Source organism: Eleginops maclovinus, chromosome 1 (genome assembly GCF_036324505.1).
Source record: "Eleginops maclovinus isolate JMC-PN-2008 ecotype Puerto Natales chromosome 1, JC_Emac_rtc_rv5, whole genome shotgun sequence".
Classification (NCBI taxonomy): domain Eukaryota; kingdom Metazoa; phylum Chordata; class Actinopteri; order Perciformes; family Eleginopidae; genus Eleginops; species Eleginops maclovinus.
Genome location: NC_086349.1, coordinates 4,387,909 through 4,408,812, shown reverse-complemented (window position 1 = coordinate 4,408,812; position 20,904 = coordinate 4,387,909). Strand labels below are relative to the sequence as shown.

The following is a 20,904-nucleotide window of genomic DNA, read 5'->3' as shown; positions in this document are numbered from 1 at the left end:
TAAATAAACACAACATGCATGAAGTTTCATTGATATACACATGTAGAGGAATAATTCCCTAAAGCATTTCGACTGCTCTTAGAAAAACAGCATTATTAGAGGAACTTTTTAAAAAAAAAAGTTTTCGCGATCGACCTTTTTTGCAGCAGGCATATTTCACATTGAGCCAGGGTAAACCGGGGTAAACCCATACTGTTGTCCTCACCCTAAAGAAAATGAGCCTGCCCTGTGAGGATCCAGAACCCGCTTCTGACAGATCTCCAAGTGGACAACACAAAGAAGAGGGGAAGCTTCCTTTTGCTTGGAAGAAAAACTTAAAGAAATTGATATATTTTCCTGCATTTCTCCCATGTCATGCTTCAGACTGAAATTAGTAAATGCTAGTAAAATCATGAAATATATTTTGGTCTGTTTTGACCTTCACAAGTAGCCTGAGTCCTACACGGAAATTCAGAAAGCAGCAGGGAAGTGATGTGAGGCTGCATGAGTGGGCGGCTGGTAGTTGATGCCCCCCTTGAAACCAGTGGGGCACCAGTCCACAAACTGGATGGAGCGCTTGGTTTTGATGGTGGCAATGGCAGCATTCACATCTTTGGGCACCACATCACCTCGGTACAAAAGGCAGCAGGCCATGTATTTACCGTGACGTGGGTCACATTTTACCAACTGATTGGCTGGCTCAAAGCAGGCGTTTGTGATTTCGGACACGGTTAACTGCTCATGGTAAGCTTTCTCTGCAGAAATAACAGGGGCGTAGGTGGCCAGAGGGAAGTGGATACGGGGATAGGGCACCAAGTTCGTCTGGAACTCTGTCAGATCCACATTCAGGGCACCATCGAAACGAAGGGAGGCAGTGATGGAGGACACAATCTGACTGATCAACCTGTTGAGGTTGGTGTAAGAGGGACGCTCGATATCGAGGTTTCTACGACAGATATCGTAAATGGCCTCGTTATCAACCATGAAGGCACAGTCAGAGTGCTCCAGGGTGGTGTGGGTGGTGAGGATGGCGTTGTAGGGCTCCACCACAGCGGTGGACACTTGGGGAGCTGGGTAGATAGAAAACTCCAGCTTGGACTTCTTTCCGTAGTCGACAGACAAACGCTCCATCAGCAGGGAGGTGAAACCAGAGCCGGTGCCACCTCCGAAGCTGTGGAACACCAGGAAACCCTGAAGACCGGTGCACTGGTCAGACTGAAAGTAGAGGGAGAGACAATGATCACATTTGAGATACAGTTATTCGTTGCATATCTTTTGGATTAATTCTGAAACAAAGGGAATGAAAAATACTAAAGTCCAGAGTATAAAGAATATCTGGAAACACTGTTCAACTTTTTCCCAGCTATGCCAGAGACACTGGTATTGTTTTGAGCCTGTGAGTCAGTGTGCGTCATCCTGGCAAAGCCTTCTCATGGCCCTCAGGAAAAATGTGCCTGAGGGCCATGTATTAAGAGTTCAACATACTCAGGAAGTTCGACAACACTGGTTATTAACTTGCTAAATCAAGCCAGGGTTGTCTATTTTGCTTTAAACGCATTCACATAGAAAAGCTATTGTGTTTGCAGCATATGACTAATCAAAACCGTTCCAGACGGGTACTATAGGTTAAAATGAAGGCAGAGTTTGAAGATGGGTGTGGTGGTAGAGTATCTGTTCAAATTCCTTTTATTTGACAACTTACTTGGTAATAAAAGTGATTTATTTGGTTGAATATTTTAGAGTTCTGAATATACCCACCAGTTTGCGGATCCTGTCCATCACCAGGTCGATGATCTCCTTGCCGATGGTGTAGTGTCCACGGGCGTAGTTGTTGGCAGCATCCTCCTTGCCAGTGATCAGCTGCTCAGGGTGGAAAAGCTGGCGGTAGGTTCCAGTGCGAACCTCATCTAAAAAAGGGGAATAAGCATAAATGTAAGGGTTTGACTGATCTACACAGGATCTGCATCTTTGTATTTCTGTACTGAGAGTTTACCGATGACAGTGGGCTCCAGGTCAACAAAAACTGCCATGGGGACGTGCTTTCCAGCTCCAGTCTCCATGAAGAAGGTGTTGAAGGAATCATCTCCTCCACCAATTGTCTTGTCACTGGGCATGTGTCCGTCCGGCTGGATCCCATGTTCCAGGCAGTACAGCTCCCAGCAGGCATTGCCAATCTGGACACCAGCCTGACCGACGTGGATGGAAAGACACTCGCGCTGTAAAAGGAAAAAAAAAAGTTTGTTAAGAAACTATCGTAAAAAGGAAGCTTGGTTGGCTGATTATTGAGCAAATTTTAAAATAATATATTTTAATGGCATATAATCACATGTGGAGACCTGCTGCAGAGTTAAACGATGTTTTAATAAGAACAGAATAACATAATATGTTTAAGTGTCCTAATATGCACACTTCTATGCATCTGAATAGAAAACACTTTATAAATAAAACAACAATTAAGAGGTTAAATACTGTTCATATTATGTCTCCTACCGAAAGCACATTGACTCAGCTGTTGGCTGATACAAAGCATGACTGGACTTGAATGTGGGACTGATTTAGACAGGTGGCCTGCTCCTTTAAGGAAGGCAGCTGCAAGGGGTTGTGGGATTTGGAGTTCTGTGGGTGCGTGCGTATGAGGAATGCAGCGGAGGCGAGAGTTGGACAGGTGCATGCAGAGGGAGGAAAGTTTAGAGGAAAGCAGGGAAGTACAACAGTAGTCAGCAGTTTGAGAAATAATAGTGTATGTATGACCGTTACTGTACTAAACAGAAATAAAACGGAGGTGTTCAAACGGATTCCGAAGGTCCCGTTCATCTTTCTCCTAAGTTTAAGTGTCTGGACAGCTGGTTACCGGCAACGAACAACGAGCCTAGTCAGAGTGAGCATCCCATCTACTGCGCCTAGATACCGGCGGCAAAGAAAGGCAACACAGGAGACTACGCACTTAAATGTTCTGCAACTGTGTCGCACGGATTGCACCACTGCCACACCCCTCTAGCAGACTAGTTGCGTAAAAGGTCTGAACGTAAATGAATAATCGCCCTTTTCGCCCAAATGGTAAACTTTATAAACGTTGGACCCAGTTCGCTTGTATCTCTAACATGAGGACACGAACATACGGTGTTCCAAAACATCCCTCGCAGCAAAAAGAACTCTCGCGAGATTTGACAAAACGCACCTTGAAGTTTATTTGAACATCTACCACCAGTTAACATTTGAGATGCACGTTCGAAAAAAAAGCCATTAACTGAAATTACAAGAAAAACTAATGTGTATCTGTGCAAATATATAATAACCATAACAAATAAAATATAAAAACATTATACCCGCCCAATACGGAAGTGTCTATATTTCCAAACAATTGGCGCCATTTGTAAATGCGTCACTGAGAATATTACTGTGCCTTTTGAGTTAGTTTTCCAAAATCCCTTTCTAAAACGACATATTAATGACGAAGTTTGGTCAAAAATCTTACACTTCAGCATTTGTGTTTAACTATAAACATCGGATGCGTCTTCTTTAAACAGTTAACGGTAAACTGGATACATTTTCGCATGATGAAACAAGTTCAGAGCGTTGAATTTGGTTAAACATATGTCCTGTAAGTGGAGAAAAGCTTTACTTTCGTACTCACCATTTTCTGAATATGTGAAGTCTACGGATTTTTTTTATTAGAGGAAACCTCAAAGTTAACTTTCAGAGCAAGGCCGTTATGGGTCCAGTGTAAGAAGTTATTGATGTGCCCATCGGGGAGGGGTGAGGGGGGGGATCTGATTGGCCAAAAGCATTAAAAAAAAGTTTAGAGCAACTTTATTTAGTACAAGAACAGTGGCAATACACAAAGCTGTTCAAGGCGGTGTCCCTCAGCTAAGAACATCAGTACTAGGAAAACGTGGTTATTAATAAATACGCGTAATAAATGAATACAACAGCATAAAAATGACTGCACAAGAAGGTTTGGTAAATGAGATGATAAGAAAAATATTCTTGACATATATTTCGAATCTGACGTTCATCTTTTAATTATTATCGTTATTTTAAGTCATTTTTGAAACATATATTTTTCTGACATGATTAATATGGTTATTTTTATTGCTGAATGTCATTAATTCTATCAAGTCGAGAAATAGTAAGCCCTCCTTTTATTTTTGAAATCCTAACTCCTCTTCTTTCTCTTTATCAATGTGTAGTTATAAATAACTTAATTATTTACTTCTGTGTATAATTTTTATATAAATCTCAAGTGGTAGTATGCATTATGCATTTACATTTACTGACTATTTTGCCCTCTGACTACTTTGTCCTCAATCATGCTCAACAAAGTAGTGTTCTCACTCACTCACTCACTCACTCACTCACTCACTCACTCACTCACTCACTCACTCACTCACTCACTCACTCACTCACTCACTCACTCACTCACTCACTCACTCACTTTTACATTGCCAAATAAGGCTTTCATAACGGTGTATTTTTCTTCAATTAGTTATTTAGGCACTCTACAGGAGACATTTGACTGCTTTAGATTAGATTTTTTTAACCCCATTTAGGAAATGATATTGCCACTGCAGTACCTGAATTAAAATAGAAAATAAACATTAACAATAAATACATCCATATCAACAGTAGAACATAGATGCAAATAGTAAATGCATCCTTTTATAATGTTTATAACTGACTTCAAATTGTTTTTCTCATCTCTTAAAAAACATGAACCCCGGTAAAAAAAGAAAGAAAGATTTGTGTCACAATAGTTTCTATTATTGTTTTAAATTATGCCATTGTTTTTGAAATCCTAACTACTCTCCTTTCTCATTATCAATGTGTAGTTATAAAGTACTTCATTATTTACTTGCGTATGATTTTTAAATAAATGTCAATTGGTATTATGCATTATGCAAGTACTTGTACTGCACTACAAGGTCCAGAAGGCCCCACCACCGCATCACAACATTGCACATTCACCTTTGCCCTCATACTCGATAAAGTATTCTGTGTCAGAATAGCAATACAAATATGCTGGCTTCATTAATGCACAAAATGTAAACAATTTCTGTTTTATACCCATATTTCAACCATATTTGTTGTAAACATTGCTATATTTTTTATGTTATTATAGTTATCTTAAAATAGTTTTTAATCAGTGTTTCCATTTTTGTTTTATTGGCATGTATTTTTATGTATGCACCATAAACACCATGACAAATTCCTCGTATGTGTTAACCTACTTGGCAATAAACCTGTTTATGATTCTGATGGACATAATTGCATTTTTTGCTTAATGACTTTGACCTACTTATTCCGCTTCTGGCATACCAAATAGCACAGTTGTATGAGTAATGGAACCCACAGTATTTTTTTCTGTATTGTATTTTTTTTGTTTTGTCCTTTTAACTGCTGCTTAACACACCATGTAATCACAATCCAAAATGGCTCCTTCAATAACACAAACAAAGATATTTAAATATGATTACTCTGGCCTTGCTGTGTAGTGGTAATCCCTGGCAATTACCTATTATTTCATTTTAGTGACCAGTATATATTATGATTTTTCTACTGACAAATTGAACCCACAAGAAAAAAAGAATTCTCTGTATTGATTATTGGTATTTAAAAAGAATGGGCAGTCCCATCTCTGAACACTCCTGCATGGTCTGCAACAGATAGGAACCATCGGCTGTGCCTTGTTTCCCGGGTACAGGCGGACGAGTCGCTAGAGGAGCAAATCAAAATGGCGAGCCAAGAGGAGTCTGTCAGGGAATTCCTCGCTGTTACTGATGTGGATGAGGAAAGAGCCCGGTTTTTCCTGGAGTCAGCCGGCTGGAATTTGCAGGTGAGTGTTTTCTTTCTGTTCCCACTGGGTCGTGTGGAACTGTGAGGCGGGAAGTCAACAGAAAACAGCGCTGACAGGACATGTGAAAGGGGAATAGCTTCCCGGCTAACGTTAGCCTGTGTTACCGGTAATTTGTGCAAGTCACCCTTTGACTATGGCCTGGTCGCTTTCTGTCAGCAAAAAATAAAACCAATACACAATTAGAAACCAATCACAGTCATGTTTACTTAAATTTCCATTCCTGAAGTGTTATCACTAAGCATGTTGACATTACGTGTAGGCTATAGCTACTATGACGTTAGTCCATTGAGCCATGCTAGCTAGCGTTAGCATGAAACGATATGACGCTATATTAATGTCAGTCAACCTGGTAAAGATTAGTTAGCTTCTGACGCTGCCGTGTCAGCTGTCCCGTTGAAAGTCATGTTTGTGGGTAAGGGCACAACTGCAAAGATGCTCAATTAATAGTCAAATAACTTTACATGTATAAGTGAAACTGAATTAATATTATGATCCAGTTCTTTTGATCAAATAGCGCCTCCTCTGTGGAATAGACTATTTTAGACATTAGAGAACTAGACAAAGTAAATATGAACTGTGATTGTGTGAATAAGGATTTCACACGTTATGACACAGCACCTTAAGATGGAGTTAAATTATGTAGCTACTGACTGAAATGTGTTGTCTGATAGGTTACCTGGAACAAGTCATACTAGGTCATTTTATTTAAGGGGCTAAACAATCTGTCAATCATACAGCACCCTTTGTCGTATAACTTCTGCTTCAGATAAGGAAAACATCCCCAAACAAAGCCCATTAAGGGGAACAACTTCACGAAGAGCAACTGAGTGATCCCTCTCTGAAAATAACTCTGATGAAAAATTGTACATAAATTGTAAAATACATTTATTTTTACCTTCATTTGTCTTCTTCCCAGCTCGCACTCGCCAGTTTCTTTGAGGATGGAGCTGATGACGACATAGTGACGCTTCCTCAGCCTGAGATAGGCTCCTCGGTGTCCCGGTCTGCAGGGCCAAGGTGACTTATTGGCTCAACACATTCCAAGAACATGTATTGGCACACTCGTAAGCTTCAATGCAATGTCCATTATTGACCATTACTCTACATTTGTACTAATCATCAGTGCTCAGCCCAGAGTGACCTCCTTCAGAGATATGATGAATGAGGCAGAGGATGACAGTGATGAGGAGGAAGGCCAAAGGTAAGTGTGATTTCCAGTTTGTTCTTTAGCAATGTTACTTTGCCAAATAAGGCAATCATAAGGATGTATTTTTCTTCAATTAGTTATTTAGGCACCTTACAGGAGACATTTAACTGCTTTAGATTTGATTAGATTTATTGATTGCCATTTAGAAAATGATATTGCCACAGCAGTCAAATAGAAAATAAACATTATCATTAAATATAACCATATCAAAAGTAGAATGGATGCAAACAGTAAATACATAAACACCAACAATGATAGATGTGTGTCTACGAAGTACCTCTTTCAGATACACAATATAAATATACATCATGAGTTAGTATACACGATAATACACCAACCTACTACTAACAGAATGTAAACATAGGATACTATTTACAGCATACATTATACAAGTGTTCAAGGTAGTTGCATTTTCTTTTTATTAAGTTGAAATGAAATGCCCTTTTTCTCAAGAAACATAATTAGATAGAGTTGGATAAATGATAGAAAATGGATCAAGGAATCGGAGGGACTAAGGTAGACTCAAAGACACAGTAAAGTAAAGAGTCTTATTTCTCTTTATTTTCATTGGTGGTGACACTTGTTCAAGGCTGTGTCTGTCTGTCGGAACAGCATGCTCTCAGTGTTTGGTTGGTAGCGAGTCAAACATAGCACGGTGTTTCCAGAATGCACCAAACTATTTCTGGTGTTCCATCATTCTCTGTGAGCCGGTCATCGGTGCTTTTCTGCAGCATCGACAGAATCTGCAGTGCAGTGAACTGATTGTTTAAAAAGAATGTTTGCTTGCTCATGCCCTTTTTTGAACAAGCTCAACTAAAGAGAAACAAATGTGTTAAGTCAATTCTAATACAAAATGTACTGTGTGTGTTTCAGGCTTTAATCAGAATAACATTTTATTATTTTCGCAATAATACAATTATGTGGTGGATTATTTTCCGTATATAATCATGACAATAACGTGCATCATATAGATATTTCGAATTTCAGATAAGTGTTTATCGCGACACCACTCACAGGTTAATGCAGAGTACTTGTCGTGGGGCTCAATGAAATACTGACAGAATTGTTGAGAAAACAGTCAGTGTTTCGTTGTGGTGAAATGTGTTAGCCCTGTCTATTTTAGGAATTCTCAGTCCACAAAACTGGGAAAAGTGTTGCATACATTTCCAAAATCTTGATAACCGTACTTAAAAAGTGCTGTTTGGCTATTTAGCGTTGAGGCCTGGTGTATTAGGTTTGTAAGATAAGAGTCTGAGCATTCCAGGGCTTTGCTCAAACTGGGTTCATGGTTGTCAGTAGGACTGCACGATTTGGAGAATAAATACTAATTGCAACTATTCTGCCTAATTTTTGCGAATCACTGTACCTAGCGTACAGACAGACGATATTTGTTTACGTCTGTAAAATACGGTTTGTAGGCCGGGATGTGTTGGAATTAGAATAAAAACTATACATTATTTCCCTGTAGAAAATATCATGCCTATTTGATTTCAATATTTCACAAATGTTGCGATTTTGTTTTATTTTTTTGTGCAGCCCCAATTGTTTGAATATTTGACTGGTCCAGTTTCTCTTTCTCTCTGATAATTACACTCTCCACAGTAACTAATCCCATTTTATTCGCTTTCTGTTGTGAGGTTGTGGGGAGGTCGGCCTTGTTTCGTATAAAGGACACCTTTCTGTGCAGTTAGTGCTGTGTTCACGTTAGTTTATTCAAAGTGCTAGAGTGGTGTCGCACTGAGCAGAAGCTTAAAGTGGAGCTGGCTTTGCTAATACAGAAAAGGAGAACACTACTTATACTTTTTCAATCTTCTTATTGATTTATTCCTCATCAATCTATACCAGAATCATTTTTGACAAAATATAAGCAATCAAGGCTGACTAATAACTGTTCTTATGGTTTGAACAGTGTGTCTCCATAGCCCCAATGTATAGTTCCATTTTTCAGGGGGCACATGTCAGACCGTGGAAATTCTTAGCATATGCACCAAGCCAATGTGAGATTGTGAGCCATGTCTGAGGAGAGAGGACGATTGTGGGAAAACACAACGTAACATGTAGTCGTTATTCAAAAATTGTGTTTGTAGTGACGATTTAGAGCTTCAGTGACCTGTAGCTGAATCACTTATTAATGTAAGACCTCAAATCCAGAACATGACTGCTTTTATGACCCACATTTAAAACCAACTTAACCAAATACCAGAACTATATTGTCAGAGTGATTATTGTTTTGCAAAATGTTCATGAACGAGAGACGACATGTCTCTACTTGCCCCAGTTGATTTCCATTGTATTCACTAGACATTAAACACACCATCTCTCATCCTTCAAAATAAATATTAGAGCTGCCCCTCATTTTTCATTACTGTATTGTCCCAAGAAAAAATAAATAAAAAATCCATTTGTGCCTTAATAAAACTGTTTACCAGACTGAAAAAGAAAAGGCGCAACCCTATGTGACAGTAAAAAAAGACGAGATATTATCTGTGAGCGTGCACGGTGCGACGGCTTGTTCCCTCAGAGTGAGTCCTCTCCGGTAACGGCTTTTGAACACACTCTTCATTCAAGCGATGCGCAACTGATCCTCAAACTACCGCATGGCAACAGATTAACAAAATACTATCAAACATATTAAAAAATAAAATAACGAATCAGCATGGAAACCAGCCGGAACCCCCTCCGATTCATTCAGAGCTGGGCCTGGTCATTCAGGTAATTTTGTCAGACAGGAAATCCAAAGTGTGGATCATTCTGAGTTTATTTTATACACAACGTACCATGCTGTTATAATAACGTTCTTTATCAGTAAATAAATAATATTAAAAAACATAGTATATCATATTCCTCACCCTGCCAGGTTTTTTGCTGGGGGGTCGGAGCGCAGTGGGCAGCAGATCGTCGGGCCTCCCAAGAAGAAGAGCTCCAATGAAGTGGTGGAGGATTTATTCAAGGGGGCCAGAGAACATGGGGCCGTGCCTCTGGACAAGCCTGGGAGGGGGCCAGGAGAGACCAGCAAAGCCAAGGTATGGGGGAACTCTGGAGAACAATGCCATGGTTCTTTTCCCCTTCCTTCTTTGGCATCTGTATAAATTGTTTAATCGCTCAAACAGATGGGTCAGCAGTTTCATCTTCTTCTTTGTTTGTAGTTCTTCTTGCTCTTGAGTAATCAGTGTTTATCTCCTCTCCTCTCCTCTTAGGCCTTTATCGGTGGGGGGTACAGGCTGGGTGCAGCTCCTGAGGAGGAGTCAGCCTACGTGTCCGGAGAGAGGCATGGGCCTAGAAGCCAGCAGGATGTGAGTTAGTCTTAACTTCTGGCTTTGTGTCTGGCACTTTTGGTACTATAGTAGAGAAGAGTTACACACCATTCTCTGCTAACAGCCTAAACAGCATTCAACCAGAGAAGTGTTTTTAAACGTCTTTTAATAAATCTGCCCAAAATTCATTCAATGCATTCTTTTTACACAAACTTCATTCAGTTGCTGTGATGACTTTTTGGTTCATGGTATATTTCAGATGGGTTTGGTTTCAGGTGTTGGCTTCTTAGTCCACCGCCGGGCTGATTTGGAAAGACAAAGGGGCTTATAGGGTTTGACTGTTTGGTCCTGTTTTAGGTATTGTTTGTTTTGTTTACATCGTTAAACTATAACTTCAGTACGGACTCTTAACTTGAAAGGCGTTAAAGTGATGAGCCTAACTTAGCCTTTAAGAGACTATCCAATAGGAGTGTGTTTCTGCACAAAGAATATAGCATATTTTATGGAAAAATTAGATGGTTAAATCCACTAGCTTCATAATGTTCTATGAAATGCCCACTCATACGACTATAGGTTTTCTGTGGTGAGCCTTGAGCACATTTCAGTACAAGCTAACTGAATGATCTCTTATCAAGGCTTCATAAAGCCTTATAAAAACGTATCAAATCTGAAGTGTGCAGGCAGTGGTTCCACATGTACAGGACATAAATATCTGTTGCTGTAACATTGAAGTACTGCACAAGTATCAGCACAGACAAAAAACACAACTACAGAAGTCATCAGGAAAGGTCAAATTGTTCAGTTTTTGCTAAGACTAGGGGTACAGTTGAATTGTCAAAAAAATCAGCTCCTATCGTCTGTTCCTATCCACTATTCCTTGACCTTTGCGTGAAACGTCACAGGGTTAAAGAATAGTGAATCGGAGAATTCAAAAGGTGCTTTGAGAATCCCACTGCACTTACACTATCTCACGTATTTATGATGGGCCAGCAGACATTATAATGTGCGTCTGCTGAACTACAGTTTCTATAAAGCGGACTACTGAAAGCGCATCTACTCTGCACCGTGCTCTCTGATGGTGCCGTTTTATGCTTTATGAACGTGGACAACAGAGTTGGACTTCATTACCAAGGTTGGAATTGAAATAAAAAAGGAAAATGAAACTTATGCTTGTCACCCTCACCCTCCGGTCCACACGTATTAACACACATGAATCCCAGTACGTATGATTATATGAAAAATAAATACAAATGTGTTTATTATAAACTAGTTATGCCTTAACCGATCACTTTCAATATCACAATTCAAACATGTTTTAAAACATTTCAGAAACCCCACACAGCTCAGTAAACACTGAAATGTTGACTGTATTTGAACATTTCAGGAAAAAAGTAACGTTCCTATTTCTACCTTTGATTAATATAGAGCTGAACGTTCAAAGCAAAGCACTTTAGCAACTTACGGTATAAGTGTTAAACTGCTTAATAAGCACCGTAACTTTCATGAAACGCATTTCTCCGTCACCGTGAACGGCCGAATGTTGTGGCATGGTAGATGTTGCGGTATTGTTGCGGTATGTTGACAGTATTTTCTCCTTTCCTTTAGTAAAGGAAGGTTCAGTGTTTCCTAAAGGAGGTTATAAAGGAAGTTTCAAATCTCCTTTCCTATCATCTAGAGCAGAGGTTCTCAATTGTTTTCAGCCAAGGACCCCTTACAAGATAGAGAATACACCACGGACCCTCTCATTCTGATTTGTCATTTTGGACTATATAAATAAAAATGGACTTGACTTGACATGCATGTCCCTTGGAATAATCTGACAGCCTATTTTTTACACTTCTATAGTCTTAGTTATGTGAAAGAACAACACAAGAGAAATGTATTAGAAAGATATTAAATATGTATTAAAAATATTTGCACCGTCTCAACACAGAATACCCATAACACAATCAATCTATTAGCTGCAAGTAACACTGTACCTAAACACAATATCAAAGGGAAATCAAGAGAAAAGTGATCATTTGAAGTCCATTTCAGAATATACACACACACACACACACACACACACACACACACACACACACACACACACACATAAAGATAACACATCAAGTGTTTCACTCTTAGTTCAAATTAAATGATTTATAAAAGTCTAATCACAAAATAAATGCAGGCTATAAACAATTGAACACATGCCTGCATCGCAACATGTATCAAGTAAATTGCAAAACAACAACAACTGCATTGCTACAATCCCAAACCACTACTTGTAATGGCATCCAGCTCTGGACACTATTGGAGTGATGCAAGGCAGTCCATGAAGCTGATTGCGTCTCTCTGCAAGTGAAGACACACATATCAAACTAAATCAATAAATACAACATATCTGACATTTCTGTTGCACACACACACACACACACACACACACACACACACACACAGACACAGGTTAAAGTGGGCCGGAATGATCCAGAACAGCGTTCCGACACCTTCGATTAATAAGTAAATAAATCTGGTTGGCAGTTTCATACATAATAATGTCAAGCGAGTTCACAGGGCTGCCAACTCTCACACAATTGACATTTTTCACATGCTCTCAGCCACAAGTCCATTTTCTCAAGCAGTGAAAAACAAATTCATAACTGATGATGTCATGGTGTGAAAAGAGGACACTACTGCACATTGCGCAACAGCAGCACCAGGCAGCAGATCATCTGAATAGCGAGAAATATACACAAATGTATTATATTGTAATTTATTCCCATGCATGTTGCTCAAAGTAACCTCAGTCAGTCTCACTTCTGCGTCTCTCCCTCTCCTCTCTGCCATGCGCACCAGGCAGGAGTGAGAGTGAGTTACCATGGTTACAGGGACGCTCTGTGTCTCTGTCACTCTGAAACTTCTCGCGATTCCCAATAATACGTTTTTAGTAATATAACATAATTATACAGTGTTAATGTTTCTTGATTAAATCCAAAGCGGTTAGGCAAGGTGGTGTAGACATGTAGGAAATGTGTTTTAAAAGACTATTTTTTCAGAGAGAGAGAGTATGGGCCCGTCCCTCGCTGCACAACTTCTCCATCCTTAGTAGATGAGAGGCATACACGTAGGTCGTTCTCCACTTCCATCCGAGCCCTGTACTTGGTCTTCATGGAGGTCAGCACTGAGAATGATGACTCGCACAGTTATGTGGTTGGAAAGGGGAGCAACACCGGCATGGCAACACCGGCATGGCAACAGCAGCGATTTCCGGATAGTCCTGTTCAACCGAAGGCCAAAAGTCCACATGCCTCCCTTGGCCGAACCGGATTCTCAGCGTCCCGTCGCATGCCAGGTCCAGCAGCTCCTCTTCTGCTTTTCCACTGAGACCCCGCGCTGATGTATGGGCAACGAAGGGGTCGCGCACCCAGTCCCAGGCTTCGGTGTCAACGTCAGTTAGTCAGTCAAAAAGTAATTGAAATAGTCACCAAGGGAGGCAAGATGCGAACCGATTGTATTTTTACAATCTCAGCTGGTATTTGGTTTGTGTCCAAAAACTCTGAGAGTTGGGGGAACATGTCTGTAATGCCATTTTGCACCCGCCTTCTCCAGATCGCTGTTTTGGCACGGAATGCCTTGATTTTGTCGCTTACCTCCAGGATAGAGGCATATCTGCCTTGAACAAACAAACTGAGATCGTTCAATAAGTTGAACACATCTGCGAGGCGAGCTGTGCGATCCATTCAGGGTCCGAGAAGAGCGCTGCAGTGGTTGGCTTGTCATTCTGGATGAACTCACACAGCTCTGAGTACAGTTCGTACACCCGCTGTAGCACTTTTCCACGGGAGAGCCAACGCACCTCTGAATGGAACAGCAGGGTGTCCTGTCCTGCGCCCATCTCCCTGCAGAGCTGGCCGAATAAACGGGACTGCAGTGGCTTACACTTGATGTGGTTGACCACAGATGCCACCGTGCTGAGAACGGAGTGTAGCTCAGGACTCAATGATTTTGACGCCAGAGCCTGCCTGTGCAGCATGCAGTGGGTAGCTATCATCATTGGATTGCGCTCCTTGGCACGAGCAACCACCCCACTCTTGTGTCCGGTCAGCTGCCCCATCCGTGCAAATCGCAATGCAATTCTCCCAACTCACATTGCCAGTCTCCATGAACATATCTATAACATTGAAAATTTCCTCACCTGTTGCTCGCCCCGTCAACTCTTGACAAAATAAAAGACCTTCCAGATTCCTTCCTTCCCACGGGTAGCGAACCAGCGCGATGAGCTGCGCAGAGCCGGACACACCAGGGTACTCATCCAGCTGAACCGTGAATTTAGACCCTCTCAGTCTTTCCAGCAGTTGTGATTTGATATCAGCAGACATGTCCTCAATTCGTCGTCTGATGGTGTCATTTGACAGAGGTACACTTCTCAATTTGGCAGCCGCATCTTTCCCCACCATCACCTCACACAGATCCACCGCAGCAGGGAGCAGCAGTTCCTCCGCTATTGTGTGGGGCTTTCGCGCCTTAGCAATCCTCTGCGTTACCAGGTAGGAGGCCCGCTGCGCTTTAGCAGAAACAGACGTAACATTAACCATCCGTTGTTGTTGCTGGCGGTAGTCCTCGCCCTTCCTCTCAAAAAAAGCCTGGTCTTTTTTTACATAATCTGGATGCTTGGTCTCGAGGTGCCTCAATTTGGCAGGCTTCATCGCCTCATTGGCAAGACACTGCAGGCATATCAGACATTTCGGTTTCTCTTTCACTTCAATAAATCTATATTGGAGATACTCCTCATCGTTTTCCTTACTTTTGTTTTTTGTTTTTCATTTACTTCATTTGTTGCCGTAACCGGTCGTTTTAAAAATCTGTCCATCTTCGTAGTATGCTAGCCGTGTTATATCTCTATGATGCGAGCAGCGGAGCTCTCTGACTGACGTACCAGTTATTGTTGTTTCCACGCTAACGGGTGACGCGGTTGATTTTTAAATGTATAGATTTTTTAGATTAGAACGTAATCTATGAACTATTTTAGATTTAAAAAAATAAAATATTATTTGTTGAACTATGAAGACTTAAAAAAAAAAAATGATATGATAATTTAAATTAATGAATCTGAAAACTTTTCACGGACCCCCTGGTAGAGTGCCACGGACCCCTGGGGGTCTGCGGACCCCACTTTGAGAACCACCGATCTAGAGCATTCGAACAGCTCTTATCATGGCGGCCACTTGGGTACTTCCGGGTCATTTCGCTCCGTTAGGAACCTTCCTAAGCTAAACTGACTATTCGACCGCAACCGAGTTGTTGGGGAATAACATCTATATCTGATGTCATCTGATGTATGACCCATTCTTTGTCTGGTTGCTAGGTACACGTGGTGTTGAAGCTGTGGAAGACAGGCTTTAGTCTGGATAACGGAGATCTCAGAAACTACAGCGATCCTGGAAATTCCAACTTCCTCGAGGCCATCAGAAGAGGGTGAGAACAGTCACATATCGATACACCGTCAGCACACACACTTGACTCTATGTGGATATGTATACAGCTGTATGTTGACCTGTTGTTCCTCTGCAGGGAGATTCCCCTGGAGCTGAGGCAGCGGTCCCGGGGGGGCCAGGTCAACCTGGACATGGAGGACCACAGAGACGAGGACTTCTCCAAACCCAAGGTGGCCTTCAAAGCCTTCGGAGGAGAAGGACAGAAGCTGGGAACGTGAGTGGTTGCTTTATTCCACATGCTTTCTGTAGTGTTTTCCAAACAAATAGCATCGGCTAAATCCAGTTTAGAAAGTTAGTTTTACTTGTTCTGCGTGAATATGAATCATCGGGAGGCAAATAATTGTATAAAACTGCCTCAGCTAACCTCCTCTTCTTCCTCCTCCCACAGTGCCACCCCAGATCTGGTTAACGCCCCCCCGTCCTCTCAGCAGGACCAGGCAGCTAACGAGGCTCAGGCCAGTGCCACCGTCAGCCTGGACTCCTCCCAGCCTGTCACCAACATCCAGATCAGACTGGCTGACGGAGGCCGGCTGGTGCAGAGGTTCAACCACACCCACAGGTGAGTCCTGAGCTCGTTTCTACTTAGAGATGGTATGCACACAAACCATCAATCCAGACAGCTGCAGGCACAAAACTTCAACATTAAAGAAGGAGTGCAACACTCCTGTCGGTGGTCCTCTATGGCTGACATTTCTTTTTTAATTTAAATCTTAAACAAACCACTCATTACTTCTTATGCTATAGCACAATGTTCTTTTCAAATCAACAACACAGACATTTATACGGCCATGATTGATGTGACCTCACTTGGACAGACACAGTAAACCTTGCCATGTTCGTTGTAGCCACAGTTCAAGCTGTTGATTCGCAGTTCAATGGACTATTTTGTCTCGGTGAAAGCAATACATTTCTAAATCAATAATTTTAAAAACTTTAACGTTGGAGCGAATTCCGTTATGTAGTCTAGTTGCCAGCATAGTGAACCTGGAAACGCTGAGTACCCCGGAGTTTTGTGTTAGAAATGTAAAGAACGGTCCCCAGCACATAGGAACTACCGGATGCTAACTTGCATACGTTAGGCAATTTGCACTGTTAGCATTAGTTGAATTAATTGAAATAAATTGCATTTTAGCCTACAGTATGTAAACAATAATACAAATATGACTTGGCCTTGGGGATAAGATATGACTTTATTTACCCTGAAGGAAATTGTTGTGCCAGAGTTACAAAGATACAATAAACAAAACAGCATAATAATAAAACTGTACACTAACAGTGCAGTGAAAAGAGCAAATAAAAAAACTGCTAGAAACATAGATGGTCAAATAATAAATGTAAAAACTGTACAGTGTCGAGCAGTATTGAGTATAGTGCAAAGTGCATAGTGGCAGATACGTAATTGCACGTTATTATTGAACATTATTAGTATTGCACATGATATATGCTTCTACTCCAGCATTATCATTTTCTCTTGTTTTATTATTTATAGATCTGTCTTTGAGTTAAATGATTTTATTATTGTATTCTATAAACTACTGGCAACATTTCTCTGTGTTGGAATTCAACAGACACTGGAATGGCTGCCATACATGTAGAGATAAAGATTTAAGAAACATTTAGAGTGGGCTCTAAATTGTTTCCGGGCTGTATAGCAGAGATTGTTTTGTGATGATGGTAATGGTATTTATATTGCACATAGTGGTGGTGTGGAAGTTCTGGGGGTAATGCGGATGCTGGGTCCATTTCTGACATTTTTAGGATTAAAAATGCCAGTTTTTAACCAAAAAGTAGCCATATTTGTACTCTTGGTGGACTGATGTTGACCACCATGAGTAGTATTGCCACCACTGGATATCCAGAGCACATGATGAAAATGATTCTCTCTACTGTGGACAATTCTTTCTTGGATCAATAGGCAATCTGTCCAATCCAAATGATCCCATAAATCTTCCAAATCCAACCAAAACTAATCAATTTCGAGTACAAATATTGTCAGTTTCTGGTTAAAACTGCCATTTTTGATCCTGAAGATATCAAAAATGTATTCAGCATCCTCAGTAATGCTCCAAAACCGCTCAAAAACTGTCCAAATCAGACCCTGTAGTCTATGATGGTAACTAATGCTAATTAACACAACAGGACTCTTAAGAGCTGGCAAACAGACTATTAGTGAGTGGCTTGCTGCACATTATCCCTTTACTCATTGCAACATCAGTAACCCCCCTGTGTTATTGCTCCCTCAGGGTGTCGGACCTGCGGCAGTTTTTAGTGGGGGCCCGGCCCCTCATGGCCGCCACAGAGTTCGTCCTGATGACCACCTTCCCCAACAAGGAGCTGTCGGACGAGAGCCTGACGCTGGAGCAGGCCAACCTCCTCAACGCCGTCATCGTGCAGAGGCTAACCTGAGGGCGGAGAGAGTAAGAGCACCCTCCCTCTGCCCTCCACACACACACCACCCCCCCCCCCCCCCCCGGTGTTGTGGCTGGGTAACTGCGGCCCTGTGAAACCTGCTTCTGAGGGAGGGGAAAACACGGACTTATGTATGGACTTCTCATTTCTGATTTTTTGTTTTTCTAAAGTGAAACCCCAAGACCCCCACTTTCAACGTCCTCCCCCCTTCTGCGGTGATGGGGGCACTTTAAATCTTCCAGTTTGGAACCGATAAATTAAGAGCTGCAGGATACGCTTACAGATAATGTAGGGTGTTTGGATAGGGGGGTGATTACCTGACAGCAGTAGATGGTTTAACCTGAACACAGCTTCCTGCACAGATGCTCACTAAACCGCTTTTTCCTTTGCCCTGCTCCACATTTTTCCTCTCCTATTATCCCAAATGTGGCCCTTCAGCTCAGTTTATCAGGAGCTGGGGCCTCACCACACCATAACCACATTATAAGTGTTATTGCAGAGATGCGGTTTTGTAAAAGTTTCCACCTCCCTCCACATGAGAGAAGTGTTAGTGACAAAACACTGAGGAGATTTTTTTTGTACCTATACCAGTAGCCCTACACTCCCTCATTCACATGCAGAACCACACCCGTCCCTCTGATCAAATGAAGATTATTTTTTTAAACTGCCCCCATTCCCCCTCCTCTTTATTCCTTTTTATTTCCTTTACAGACTGTCCCAGTTAGACGGTGGCATTTTGATACGGTGTAACATGAAGATCTGTTGCGCCTGGCTTTGCGGTCAAACCAATGGTTGAGCTGAAGAACATTTAGATTGTAAACACTGGTTTGTAGAAGTTGAATTCCTATGACACTGACATCTTCTATGCATCCTGGGGCTACACGGAAATATGTTTGGACCTCTGGTGAAATAAATCCATTTTATGGTTGATGTATGAAGAAATTATGGTCTTGTGTTTTTCTTATAGGTGTGGAAAGAATTTAATTCTAGTGACAAAGTCCACTTTTTAGGTTGTTTTATAAATATGATGTGGTTCTGTCTAATGTTTAGGTTCCATTATATCAGTCAGAACCTTTAGCATTATTTATTAAGGAACTATCAGTTATTTTTGAGAAGCAAAATATCAGAAATATCATTTTTTTTAAATGTGCACAGTCAAGGGTTAGCAATCTAGTGATGCTGGATGCAGCGCTGGCCCGAGCCTTTTAACAACAACAACACTTGATTGGGGGCCCAAAGTAGCTGCTTAGTTCGCTTATGCCTCAGGCCGGCCCTGGCTGGATACACCCAGGAGAAGGAGGTGGATGACATCCCAATGTCAGAATATTTTCAGAAAAGGTATGTAGAAACTTCAAAATGTCCCTCAAACTCCTTATAATTCTCAAAATATTCTCATTAGCCTTTATAAGCTGTGGTTAAAGAAGCTAGAACAAATAAAAATACCCCTATTCAGTTATGTGTTCGGTATCGAATATTAAAGTTCCACTATTATGCAAAATGCACTTTTTAATGTCTTTTATACATTAATGTGTCCCCGGTGTGTAAGGAGACTCACAAAGTGTCACAAAATACAACCCTCTCTCTTTACCTTCTTACCCACATCTCTAAAAACGGGGGTACAAACGAGCTGATCAAGATTTGCTTCATTCGGTTATGACGTCATAACTGAAATGTGGGCTGGCTTTACATTGAACTCCTGGCAACGTCCCACCCACGTGACACGTCCTCCAACCTATCGTCCCCCATATACAGTCTCGAGCTGAATCCCCTCCGCAGCACCTCTGTGTGTCTGTGTTCAGCAGGATGTCTGCAGGAGGGACTTAGAGTTGTTGTGTATATAATACATATAATGTCTCTGTTCTAGAGGTAAACACTGAGAAGTGTTTCAGAAATAATGCTGGATGTGGTTTTGAACATAATATGGGGTTTAATCATGGCAGCGTTTAGCTGAGTATCTCTGTTAGAAACTTCTCTCTTCAGACAGAGATCATGACGCTCCAAAGGGGCGTGGCCAGCTTCAGCTCAGCTCAAATTTAAAGCGACAGTCACAGAATCAGCACTTCAGGAACAGGGCTGAATTAGAGGGGTATGAGGCATGCTACAATGGGTGATCTGTTTGGTATTTTGAGCAAAACACTCACAGACATGTTCTGCATAGATATTGCCCTACAATATATTGTTCAAATATAGCAGAATAGGAGACCTTTAATTGAAAATCTATGATAGTATTTAATGGTAATCTACAACTATATTAGAAGATGCATTCCCCCCCCAGGCACGTGCACATAAAGACCCCAAGGGGGGCTTGAGCACCTGCCCTTTGGCCCTCTAGAGGAATACCTTTTATCAAATATAATTTAACATGGTTTTTTTTTGCCCACATGTAACCCAGCTCACAAAGGCTTAATGACACAGAGTTCCTTGGGATACTGAACTGTTTAATACTGAAGCAAAATAAATTGTGTTTTGTTAGGAATTTTATATCATGTGTATAGTGAATCTGATTTCTTTAAAAGATGTAAAATTGTGCCAAGTTACAATGTATTTAGCTTGTTTGCTTTCGTACATACATCAAATATCATTATTTGTTTGTATTGCCTGCTATTACTGGAAAAAAAATGCATTATGCCTTTATGGAGTAGTTATGTGAAGAGAATTTACTGAAATACATTTAATTTATTTGCATTTATTTTTAAATAACTGTCATGGAGCCATGTTTGGAAC

At 41.1% G+C, this 20,904-nt stretch overlaps 2 protein-coding genes across 2 annotated transcripts; one reads left to right on the top strand and one right to left on the bottom strand.

The window, feature by feature from the left end:
- Positions 1-450: 450 nt before the first annotated feature.
- LOC134871057 (tubulin alpha chain-like) lies at positions 451-2,180 on the bottom strand. The gene is made up of 3 exons (XM_063894040.1): positions 1,973-2,180; positions 1,738-1,886; positions 451-1,194 (listed from the first exon to the last, which is right to left on the bottom strand). Exons 1-3 carry the CDS (start codon positions 2,091-2,093, stop codon positions 451-453), a joined length of 1,014 nt encoding a protein of 337 aa, XP_063750110.1. The 5' UTR covers positions 2,094-2,180.
- Positions 2,181-5,635: 3,455 nt separating this feature from the next.
- Positions 5,636-19,122, top strand: nsfl1c (NSFL1 (p97) cofactor (p47)). The gene is made up of 9 exons (XM_063891188.1): positions 5,636-5,812; positions 6,750-6,850; positions 6,957-7,034; positions 9,898-10,063; positions 10,238-10,333; positions 15,642-15,751; positions 15,848-15,985; positions 16,160-16,330; positions 18,015-19,122. The coding sequence occupies exons 1-9, from the start codon at positions 5,711-5,713 to the stop codon at positions 18,175-18,177; spliced, it is 1,125 nt and encodes a 374-aa protein (XP_063747258.1). The 5' UTR covers positions 5,636-5,710; the 3' UTR covers positions 18,178-19,122.
- The last annotated feature ends 1,782 nt before the right edge of the window (positions 19,123-20,904 follow it).